This window comes from Dipteris shenzhenensis, chromosome 9 (genome assembly GCF_047967505.1).
Source record: "Dipteris shenzhenensis isolate YYH24624 ecotype China chromosome 9, Dip_SZ_1.0, whole genome shotgun sequence".
In the NCBI taxonomy this organism is placed as follows: domain Eukaryota; kingdom Viridiplantae; phylum Streptophyta; class Polypodiopsida; order Gleicheniales; family Dipteridaceae; genus Dipteris; species Dipteris shenzhenensis.
Genome location: NC_141604.1, coordinates 14,280,307 through 14,293,432, shown reverse-complemented (window position 1 = coordinate 14,293,432; position 13,126 = coordinate 14,280,307). Strand labels below are relative to the sequence as shown.

The following is a 13,126-nucleotide window of genomic DNA, read 5'->3' as shown; positions in this document are numbered from 1 at the left end:
TCCTGGTGGAAGGTCGCATAATTCCCAAGGGTTATTTTTATACAAAGAATCCATTTCTTCATTCATAGCAATTTGCCATTCTGGCTTGTCTACTACATCTTCGAAGTACACTGGCTCTTCTGTAGCCATGATGGTAGTCATAAGAGCATAGTTGGTGGTTTCCACCTGAATTGCTTTGCCTTTCTCAGCATATGTCAATCTGGCTGGTGGTCTGCTTTCCCTAGTAGACTATCTGAGCTGCTGTGGCTCTGCTTGGGGTGTTGCTGGCAATTCTTGCTCTTCTTCATCAACATGTTCTGTAGATGACTATGGAGTCGATGCTTCTATCTCCTGTGTAGGTGAGGTTTTCCATTCTGATTCCTCATCAAAGATTACATCTCTGGAGATAATGACTTTGCGGTTGATGGGATCATACAATTTGTATGCTTTGTTTTCTTCACCGTAGCCAACCATGATGCATTTGCATGAGTTCGCATCCAATTTCCTGCAATGATCATCATGTATGTGGGCATATGCTATGCAACCAAATATGCGGAGATGCCCAATGTGTGGCTTTTGTCCAGTGAATGCTTCATAAGGAGTCATACCCTATATTGGTTCGGTAGGAAGCCGATTAATCAAGTAGTTTGCTGTAGCTATTGCTTCTGCCCAATACTGATTCGGGAGATGCTTTTCACTAAGCATTGCTCTAGCACTATTTGCTAAAGTCCCATTCTTCCTTTCAGCTCTTGCATTCTGCTGAGGGGTATCTGCACATGTGAATTGTCTTCGAATGCCGTGATTTTTGCAAAAGTTCATGAATGCTGAAGACATGTATTCACCTCCTCTATCTGATCTCATGACCTTGATCTTTTTGCCTGTTTGGTTTTCTACCATGGCTTTGAATTCTTGAAATCTGGAAAACACTTTAGATTTCTCTTTCAAAAAGTACCCCCAACAATATCTGCTGTAGTCGTCGATGAAGGTCAAGTAGTAAAGTGAACCATTGATGCTGCGGGTTTGGGCATAACCCCATACATCTGTATGTATCAAATCAAGAATACCTAATGGACAAGAGGTACTTCTGACAAAGTTGATTTGCTTTTGTTTGCTGAAGCAGCATGCTTTGCAAAACTTTCCAAGAAACTGTAGCTTCGGAATCCCAATTGCCACATTCTGATTCCTGAGATCTAACAAGTACTTGAAGTTGACATGACCATATCTCTTGTGCCATTTCACAGATAGTGGCATCTGTTGCGGTTGAGCTGACATGGCATGCTTATCTGGTACTGTAGCTAGCATTCTGTATAAGCATCCTTCTTTGACACCTTTTGTTACTAGCTGACATCTTTTGGATTTGTCTCTGATAGTGCATTCATCACCATCGAAGATGACTTTGTAATTGTGTTCCGTCATTTGACCTACTGACAAAAGGTTCTTGCTGAGCTTCGGAACATAGAGCACATCTTTCACTAATCCTTTTGTACCAGTGAAATTGTTCATAGGGATAACACCTGTCCCTTGAACTAGATTCGGTGTATTGTCTGCTGTGTAGATGACATTTTTCTGTCCTTCTGATGGTTTTATCTCTATGAACCATTCTTGATGATTTGTCATATGAGATGATGCACCGTTGTTGATGTACCAAGGATCCTGTTCCACTTGGTCGACTTGATAGCTGTAATCCTCTTTGGGATTGAAATCAGTGTCTAGGTACACTGTATCAGTCTGATGCAATTCCTCGCTTGTAAGAAACATATTTCCATGTTCATTTGCAAAATGACTGTGACTAGAATGTCCACCACGATGATTTTCTCTGCCTCGAGAATTCCCTCGATTACTACTGGATTGACCGCCTTGGTCGTACTGTTTCTTGCGACAATCTCTTTCATAGTGTCCAAACTTGTGATAGTAGTTGCACTGAATGTTTGACATGTTGGTGGATGCATTCCCTCGTCCTTGGAATCTTCCTCGGTTCGAATGATTTCCTCTTTGCTGATTCTGATGTTGCTGAGGATGATGCTGATTCTGACTTTGATTTTGTTAATGATGATGACTTTTCTGGTATGATCTACCTCTGCCTCTCCCTCTGCTTTTGTTTGAAGCTGTGAATGCCTGATCATTAGAATGACCTTTATGTCCTTGAATGGCCTGAGTCCTAAGTTCTTCACCAAGTAGAACTGACTGAAGTTCTTCCAGTGTCGGAATTTGCTATTGGATGGCAATACTCTGGACTAGATTCTCGTATCCCTCTCCTAGTCCATTCAAAATGACTTGAACCATTTCTGCGGGGTTCATAGTCTCTCCTGCTACTGCAAGTTGATTGTTGTAGTCTTTTATGCGGAGTACATAAGCATGACCGGTTTCACTACTGTTGCGGAAACTCTGGTTGATCTGGTTTCTCAGGGTGAGAATCTTGGATGTGTTCTTGGACTTGTAGAGAGCTGCGAACATATCCCATGCTTCTTTTGATGTCTTGACTGTGTTGAGTTGTCCTGGCATGACATCTTGCACATTCTGCTTGATCAGGTGATAGGCATACTTGTCTTTCTTATCCCATTCTGCTTGAGCTCGGGCAATGGCAGGATCTGCTACTGGTGCGGAAACTATTTGTGTAGATGTAGATCCCATTGCTGGTGCTGTGACAACAGTTGGAGTAGAGCTACTTGTGGCTGGATCGTCCAATGGTCTAGGTGTAGACCCATTGACATACTCCCATTTGTCCTGAAGCACAAGAATGGTCTCCATTCGGTATTTCCATGTACCGTAATTGGAGTTTTCTAACTTAGCAGATGCCTCCAGATTGAGGTTACTAGTCGACATGGTGCAAGAAATGTACTCAAAAGTGTTGTGAAAATCTCTGTATGAATCAACTACAAATACACTGACTATGCCAAGTGAAATCTCTGTACCGTCGGTGAAGATAAAACTGCAGTATATAAAATCTGATGGTGGCCAGCTTGCCACGTGTCGGGATGTGGTTGCCTACCAAAATCTTTTAGATTCCGACAGAAATTCTAGATTCTGTCATTAGTTTGGTGAGTCGTCACTAGAGGACGTTGGAGGACGGAGATGAAGCTCAAGGAGTTGTTGCCCGCCACAAGGGCTTGAAGGGTTGTCATCCGTCGAGGTTGTGCTTATTGCAGACTTGAGTGGAGGAGCCTTGTTGCAAGTCGATGGCCGTCAGGAGTCCGTCGGTGCTGCAGGTCGCGGGTGGCGCTCGTGTAGTGTGCAGTGGAGAAGGACCGAGAGCGTGGTCGTTCGTGCAACTGAGCTTGTGCTTTGTGAGCGATGGAGAGGCGATGGCCTTAAATCACTGGAGGCTCGTCGCGATCGCCTTAGAACTGGAGGCTCATTGCGATGGCCTTACACTGGTCGTGCGCTCTGTGGCCTTTGAGGCTGTAGGAGGCTATAGTCGGAGCGGCTGACTATGAAGGCATTGGGCTTCAGAGAAAAGGCTAAACTACAGGAGGCTTGGGCTTCGCTGCTGCAGGGGTGCTTTGAGTCGACTGTGAGGCTTGTGAAAGGAGGCGCTTGGTCCAGGAGATCCACACTGAAGAAGAGGATTTAGACGGGCTGGCCGAGCCATCTGCTGAATGCTTTGTTGAGCTTTTGGTCGTAGAAGAGGCTATGGCCTTCGTTGGAGAGCGTCTGGCTAAGGAGAGGTTGTTGAATGAGAAGCTTGCTGCTTCAATAGTCTACTCCAGACCCTTGGAGAGCCTTAGGTAAAGCTCGTTGTGGCGAGTGACAGACAATAAAATCTCTTACAAACACTCAAGAAGAAACACCAGATGAATATATCTATCTCATAACAGAAATCTCTCATGAAATCTCTCTCTCACAATAAGAATGTCTCACAAAAAAATGAATTGAAATCCTCACAAGGAAATCTCAAGAAATGAACGGAAATCTCTTAAGGAATGACGAAAATTTTCTCTCAAATGGACGGATGAAGATCTCTCATCGGAAGTGGACTCTCATGGAGAACACTCAAGAGAACTCTCAATCTCACAATCTCTCTCACACTCTCAAGAATTACAATGCCTCAGCGCAAGGGAGCTTTGATACCATGACAAAATATGAAGAGAGGAGAGGAGTGGAGATGAGGAGAGAGGGCACAGCTAGAGAGCACACCACAAATGACTAAGTGTACACTAGATTTAGTTGAAAAAATAGAATATATACAAACCCTTTTAGGGTTAGGGTTAGGGGATCTAACCCTTTCCTTTATAGTACTCTATAAGGTTAGTGCTATGCACATATGATCACATGATGGTGCTATGCACACATGATCATATGATGTTGAGCGTGAACTCTCAACAACCCATCCAATTCATCTTCTATTTCCTTATTTTGGATGTTGGGCAGGCCTTATGAATGATTTTCATCAATTATATGATTTCCCTTGTTTAATTTATGATGCATACATGAAAATTTCAATACCTTTAAGATATAATAGGGATACGGTTTTTTACTTCTAGCTCAACAATTGACAAGTAGTTAATACTAAGGTGTGAGGAGTCAGGAGTCATAACTCCCTATGTGGTCAGTTGGCTTCCTAAGTTCAAACTTCTAACGTTAATTTGTCAACAATGAATTTTTGGCGCCTACTATGGTCTACCTACTCCTCGGCTCACTCCTCACAGCTAAGCCCTTTTTCCACTCTCAGTTCTATGCAAGTTACTTCAAAGTTCAAGCCCCTGATCTACTCAAGAGGAGACTGTGTGAGGTTGGACTCTAGATGGAGTAGCTCGATTCGATTCCAGGCTTCATCACCACACCAACTTTCAAGTACTTAGCGACTAGGGTTGGCAGGGTTCCGCATAATTACTTCGTTGCCTATTGCAAGATAGTGAACTTCGAAGCATATGGTACTCTCAAGATGAAAATTTCAGGTTCAACAGTTGCTCTCGCACATCGCCTTCATAAATCTTTGCTCGCCCAAGCCCCAATCTTGTTCTCTTTCAAAATAAATTCAGTTGATGACCTTGAGGCTTGGGGCTAAGAGCATTCAACATAGTGCACTTGTTCCAGATGCCAAATCTGAAATTCATAAAACAATCAATGATTGCATCTAGTGGAAAGACATTCCTTGAAATGGGATTTCAAAAACAAAGTGACACATTAGAGGATGATATTACCAATCTATTTTGGGCCACATATTTCTCCTGATGTTGATGATGAGTGGGCTATCAAAGAAGAAAGTGTCTCTTTATCTTGATTAAATCTGGATCCTCTTCTAGTTCTCTTACAATATTTTCCTAAATTTTTTGGTATCCTTTCAGCCCAAACATTTGCCAAATGGTGAGCAACATTATCCATGACTGTTGTATCTATTCATTTAATTAAAAGTTATTTATTAAGCATACATCTGTGTGTGTATGTGTGTGTGTGTGTGTGCATATGTACACACATATAGATGAATTCCATATGATGCAACTTTGAAAAGTTTCAGAACAGACTCAACTAACATAATTGATTGATCCTAATCAATTATGTTATCATCATCACTGTTATCTTCAATATACAACAAGTCTATACAATATCCTCCTAAATTTTCAAGTATCATTTCAAGCCAAACATTAGTCAAAATAAAAGGCAAGATCATCCATGAACAAAATCTTCCTCTCTCCCTCCCCCCCCCCTCCCCCTCTATCTCTCTCTCTCTCTCTCTCTAATTGTAACAAGTTTTAAAGAAATCACCCAAGTGACGTGATTGCTTAATCCTCATTGATTACATCATCATCATCACCATCACCATCATCTCCAATATTCACCAAGTCAGCCAAAATTGGTTCCTCTCCCTCTCTAGGTCCATCATAAGTATCTAATATATCATGTGGAAATGATGATGGGCATGAGAAATCTCTATAGAGAAATCAACAATGGAATCGCTATTTGCCCTTGCTCTTGGGATGTGATCAAGCACAACACTCCAATTTCGCTCCTTTGGGTCAGGCGCATAAAAAACTTGTTATACATGTGTAGCCATGACAAAGGGTTGGTCATTAAGATTTGAAGAGCTCATTTTCCTTGTTGTGTTGACTAGTTGGAATCCATACTTATCTATTTCCATTGTAGCATTCTTTCCTTTGGTATCAGATTTGAACCAATCATAGTACAATAAGATGGTAGTGAGAGACCCAAAATCCAATTGAAGTATCTTCTCAATCTTTCTAAAAAGGTGAATAAAGCTTCGTGTGGGATTTTGATCTTTGATACTACTTTGGCTTAGCATATCGAAATATGTTGTAACTCCACAATTTTGTGTTTTTTCCCCAATATCTCCAAGTGACGTGATTGCTTAATCCTCATCGACTACATCCTCATCATCACCATCATCTCCAATATTCACCAAGTCAGCCAAAATTGGTTCCTCTCCCTCTCTAGGTCCACCATAAGTATCTAATATATCACGTGGAAATGATGATGGGCATGAAAAATCTCTATAGAGAAATCAACAATGGAATCGCTATCTGCCCCTGCTCTTGGGATGTGATCAAGCACAACACTCCAATTTTGCTCCTTTGGGTCAGGCACATAAAAAACTTGTTATACATGTGTAGCCATGACAAAAGGTTGGTCATGAAGATTTGAAGAGCTCATTTTCCTTGTTGTGTTGACTAGTTGGAATCCATACTTATCTATTTTCATTGTAGCATTCTTTCCTTTGGTATCGGATTTGAACCAATCACAGTACAATAAGATGGTAGTGAAAGACCCAAAATCCAATTGAAGTATCTTCTTAATCTTTCAAAAAAAATGAATAAAGCTTCGTGTGGAATTTTGATCTTTGATACTACTTTGGCTTAGCATATCAAAATATGTTGCAACTCCACAATTTTGTGTTTTTTTCCCAATATCTCCATCTTTTGTCCATAGATGGTATCCATTGACATACATTTGTTGATGAGAAACTGCCTTATGATGACCAGGCCCTTCTGCCAAATCAAGAAGTGTAAAATAGTCATCACCTTCAAAGCTGCCACTTTCAACTAAGTCGGTGACCTACACGAAGAACATAAATAAAGTTAGAACTATCTTTATTCTAGCAAATCTACATGTGAATGAAAGTCAAGGGTATTATTACTCACCTTTTGTTTCGACCACATTGGAAAAGTTCCCAAGTATTTCATTCTTTCATTATGAGAGACATTCTTTCGTGAATGTTGAAACATCACTTCAGCCTCCTCTTCAAATATCCTATTAGAAGATCATAATAAAAGAATGTAATTGCATAATATTTGAAAGAACATGATTGGATGTTCAAGTTGGTTAAAGAAATTACCTTTTCCATTTCATGATGATTTTGCTATTTTCCAAGACACAAAGATGGGCTTGATGTCTTGTCAAGTTATCAAGTACGATCTTCACTCCATTCCCTTTCAACTCCTCATTGTAAAAAGTTTCATGCTCCTCTACATCCCATACTCTTCTGCATGATCCATCAAACTCGCTGATATACTCTGAGAATAATCCCATAGCTTCTGTGATTGCGTATCCCTAAGCTATACTTCCTTCTGGGCTTGCCTTATTTTTCACATATTGATTGAAAGTCCTCATATTTCTCTCAAAAAGATACATCCATCTGATACTAACAGGTCCCCAAACTCTCAATTCCTCAACTCCATGAATGAGTAAGTGTGTCATAATGTCAAAGAAGGAAGGAGGAAATACTTTTTCCATTAAACATAAACATATATGGCTTCCTCATACAATGCATCCCATTGTGTCATGTTCAAATCTCTTGCAGATATTTTGTGAAACACAAGACTTAGTCTCATAATAGTGGAGCGAACAAAATCAGTCAAAGAATGTCTTATTTACTAGTGACAGTATCTGCAGAAGGAAAATATGATAATCATGTGTTTTCATTCCTTGTAGCTTTTTGCTAAGAACATGCTTTTGCAAAGGTGCTGAGTACCCTGTTGGAACTTGATATTCTTTACAAATGCAAAAAAAACATCCTCTTCCTTCTTTGTAAATCTATATGACGCAGCTGGCATTTTTAACTTGTCATTTCTTCCATGGACTACTTGAGGCCATAATTTTGGTTGTATTTTCATATCCTTCATGTCTAGACGAACTCTTAATGACTGTTTATTTGATTCTTGTAAGAGTGTCTTTAAAACATTTTCAGCAATATTTTTCTCCACATGCATCACATCAAGAGTGTTACGAATAAGAAATTACTGCATCATGGAAAAGAATACAACATTTAATTTTTCATGGAAGATAAAACAAGGTATTTTAAGTTTTTTTAATCATGTAAAAGCATGAGTTCTTACCTCCCATTATGGCAATGTATAAAATATTGACCATCTTTTCCACCATGTCAATAACCCTGGATCTTCTTTAGGCCTCCTAGTACTTTCCGATAGCCACTTCTCCCTTTGTCTACAAAATTCCTTTATTTCTTTGACACTAGAATATATAGGATGCTCTCTATATTCAGTGGAGCCATTGAATGCAATTCTTAAACTTCTGAATCTATGGTCCATTGGAAGAAAGTGCCTATGGCCTATATATTCCATCTTCTTAAGGCATGATGAGTATCTTCCTCGAAATGCAGGACCACACATAGGACAAGCATTGTATCCCTTTGTGTAGCAAACCAGAAGTGAGCCCATAAGCTAGAAAGTCATGGATGGTCCATAGCAAGATTCCCCTCAAAGTGAATATTGTTCTTCTTATATCAGATTCACTTGCATCATATGCATTTACTCCAATCCATAAGACTTGAAGCTCATCAATGAGAACCTAGAACATAAAACCTGAAATATTATTTTTCATGCAATTTCACAACTAAAGCAAAATACTACATACATCTATACCACTTGTGAAATTTTTTGATGCCTACATCATGCATAAAGGTCGCATTACCTGCAAGTACACATCAATTTTTTCTGAAGGAACTTGTTTTGGACTTGGTATTAAAAGTGAGAGCTTAAAAAAGAACTTGGTTGCCAACCACGGTGGTAGATTGTAGTTCACAATCAACAAAGGCCATGTGATCCACACACTACATAGATCTGAAAATGGATTCACACCATGAATTGCAAGAGCTAATCGTACATTTCTTTTCTCTCTTTCAAATTCTGGCCATGTACTATCCACATGCTTCCATGCTAATGAATCCACTGGATGCCTACATAAACCATCTTGACTTCTTCCACCAACATGTCATTTCATGTTTTTGGCAATAAGAGGACATCTATTAAATTTTTTTGATATTAGAGCATAGAAATGCATGTCAACATGTAATAGCATAAGGTCAAATATAAGATCCACAATTTACATACCTTTATCATCTAAGAAGTCGTGGAATCAAAGAAAAGTGCCGTAATATTTTTTGAGGAACCTTTGACTTGCCACTTAACTGCCATTGACTTTCATTGCACTTGGGACACACTTCCAAACTTGTGTACTCCCCATGATATAAAATGCTTCGTTGACACAAGCATGGATATTATCACATTGTAAGCCCAACTCATGAATTTTACTTTTGGCCTCATATGATGATGAAGGAAGATAATTATAATCTTATGTTTTAAAAGATAAAGGAGCTCACTAAAGCTAGTTTGTGATCATCCATGCACCACCTTTAAATTGTAGAGTAAAAGAGTTGTTGACAATGAGCTCACTTCACATCCATCAAAAAGTGGTTTCTTTGCCTCGCTCATTAAATCTTCAAATTTGGATATGTTATCAACCTCTTTCTCCAAATCATCATCACCATAGCATGTATCCATTCTTTTTGAGTGCATGGATGCCTCATCACAAACTTCAAATCTATCTCGAAGCATGTCCTCAATTTCTATATCCTTATCTAGTCTATTTTTAACATTTGCATGCTGCATATATGTAAAACAAGTCCTTAGCCTTCTAAATGTAAAGAAAAAACCAATTTGAATAGACACACATGTGTATAAGCAAAAGAAACCTAACATACCTTCTCATTTCCATCAACTAAATTATTTTTCCATGCCCCTCTCTTTAGTAAATGCTCTTCAATTCTTGCATAACTTAAAGTCGAGCATCCATGGCATGCCTTGCAAGGACAAGGATATAATGTAACACCTGTTAGGTGCATGTATTCTCTACATTCTACTAAAAGCACTTCGATTACATCTGCTTTATCTTCCAATTCTTTTTGTGAAAGCATTGTCCAACTCTTTTCTGAGATGTGCATAGTGTAATCAAGATCAATATGAGAAGTTTCATAACAAAAAAGACAAATGTAACCTAAGAAGATCAAATAAAACATTGAAATACGTAGCACAATACATTCAAGAAAGGTAAGAGTCATTCTCTAACACAAAAGGTGAAGTGGAAGTTAAATAAATTCATAAAATGTGAAAATTTCAACTCCAAGCATAATGTCCATGAGCAACTGTCTCAATAAAACCTACATGTCCATCTTCTCTCCAAGATGGACATGTAAGATTATACACCTAGACTACATTCATTAGGCTATCATCATAGAGGGAGCTATTAATATACCCTACTACATTTCCATCAAGAACATCACCCACAATGTAAGTGTTTTCTTCCTCTACAAGATGCATAAGACCTTAGGGCTCTAAGCATCTATTCTTCTATTTCTTGCAGGCGGCATTTCTTGTGTAATTTCAAACATTTTTGCATAATGGAAACACTACTAGACGGACACCAATTTAGTATTCTGATGTTTCTTATCATTTCTACACCATTGCCCGATTTAGTATTCTGATGTTCCTTATAATTTCTACACCATTGCCTGATAAGGTATTCTAATGTTTCTTATCATTTCTACACCATTGCAAAATGGAAATGCTACACCATTGCCCGATTCAGTATTCTGATGTTTCTTATCATTTCTTCCAATGCTTGCGCTAAAAATCAAAGCTGTCTTGTAGGATGACCGCATTCCTCTAGATTTAGAGGTTACGAAGACTCTAAATAGCTAGCATCATATTCCTTGAGTCACATTCGGGAAGCATGTAGATTTTATACTGGAAGCCTATTTAGTCCATCAACTCTGGCTAGAAGTAGCAGTAGGAGGCTCCCACCGATTCAAAGGATGGAAACTATGGATGAACAATAGCAAGCGCTTGTTGTTTTTTGAACAAAAGCCGAATAGGTGAACAATGTTCATGTGGCTATTTTTGTTGAGGAGGACAGAGCAGTGGCACGGGGCAGCACAGGTGTTAAATTTAGTATGTTTCATGTTGTTTCATAGTTTCATGTCAATCAAGAAACACTTTGGGTCGATAAGCATGCAAAAGTTTCTAATTGTGCACATGCATGATTGTGCATACATGCATGTGAACGGTCAAGTGTCAGATAGCCATGCAACCATGCACATGTGTTAGTTAGAGTAGGTTTTATGTGCTCACAAAGTTTCCTATTGATTTGGAAACATCCGGGTCAATGGGCATGCAAAATTCCCCATTTGTGCACATGTATTGGGCCTAGGTGCATGAAATTTTGCATGTGTGGACCAACATGGAATTATCAACTGTGAGATTGTCAATTAGAGTAAGTTTCATGGTTATGCAAAGTTTCACATCACATCTAGCTTGGTAGGCATGAAAAACTCCCCATGTCTGCACATGCATGGCACATAGGTGTGTGCAAATCACGTTTGTGGACCATCATGGAATGTCCAAAGCATCATATGGCCATGTAGACTTTCAAGGATGTCTATTAGAATAATTTTCATGTCCTTGCATAGTTTCATGATGAATTGGGAAAATCTGTGTGGATGGGCATGCGAAATGCACTATTTGGGCACATGCATGATGCATAGGTGCATTAAATTTGCATATGGACCATCGGGGAATGCTCAAGAGTGAGATGGCCACGCAACTTTGTAGATAGTGGTAATTTGAGTAGGTTTCATGTGCTTGCAAATTTTCATATCAATTGGAGATAATTTGGGTGGGTGGGCATGCAAATTTTCCCATTTGTACACATGCATGGTGCATAGTTGCAATTCTACCTAGATGTTTCTTGATATGCACAAATGGGAAATTGCGTATGCCCATCTACCTAGATGTTTCCCGATTCACACAAAACTTTGTGAGGAAATGAATATTACTCTAATTAACCCCCTTACAAGGTTGCAAGAAGGTGAAGATGGAGTGTACATGAAAGATGATGGAAGGGGAGGAAAGATCCATCTGGGGACAAGACTACCAGAGTCAGGTTACAAACTTGATTCTTTCTTTTCTTTTTTTACATGAGAATAAGAGATTTATATTAAGAAAAAAGAAGAAAATACATACAATTAAATCGTAGAAAGGTAAGCATAAGCTACTCTACAATCTACTACTAGTTTACTGCAGTAATGCAGAACTGAAAGGAATTCATCGAGCACATGACAACAAAAATGCTCAAGAAAGGCAATTTGTCTAAAAACCACAGAATTACGAGCGAGCGAGATCCTATGAATAACCATTGTGGGAAGAACATTCCAGATAAATCTTTGACTAATCCATCATCTTCCCCCAAACACCTGATAGTACATTCTTCCATCTATTTTCAGAAGATAGATGCCCACAATCCTAAACCATGTGAAAAACGTGTGCCATACAAGTCGTATGATAGCACAACCTGGAAACCAATGCAAGTGTGTGTCTAAAGAAAACCGACAAAGAGGGCAAATAGGAGACATATCCTCACCCCACTTAGCAAGCCTATCTCGAGTCAAAAATCCGACTGAAACCATCATCTATAAAGTGAAATTTAGTCAAGCAGAGAAAATAGAAGACCAAGCACGCCTTAAGCGTAATCTCCATATGAGAATGCCATCATGCAAAGCATAAGAGCTCAAGCCAAATCAAAAGAATCATCATTGGAGAAATCCTTGAGTGCAAGATGAGGGGTAGAATTAGCACCATCAATAGTCACCCCAAATCAAAGATCCAAGGATGTGAAGATAAAAGAACTAGTCAACCAGTCATCATGGATCCGAGAAAGAAGGGTTTGCAAAAAGCCCAACTTTGTAGTTGTTGCCGATACTACAGCACCAAAGTATCCCAATTATGCCAGTATGAAAACCTAGCATACCAGAGGTCTTTGTTGGCTGTCGATGATGGTTTTGTAATCATCTGAACTTGATTCTTTATTTATCTGAAATGTCTCTCTTGAAAGAGAACAAACG

The 13,126-nt window shown here is 39.2% G+C and overlaps 1 protein-coding gene across 1 annotated transcript; it reads right to left on the bottom strand.

The window, feature by feature from the left end:
* Positions 1-7,482: 7,482 nt before the first annotated feature.
* Positions 7,483-8,165, bottom strand: LOC147898243 (uncharacterized; the record flags this gene model as incomplete). Its single annotated transcript, XM_087379140.1, has 2 exons — positions 7,483-7,688; positions 7,904-8,165. Coding segments are annotated over 2 exons (468 nt in total), but the record flags the coding sequence as incomplete, so codon positions are not given.
* Positions 8,166-13,126: the final 4,961 nt, after the last annotated feature.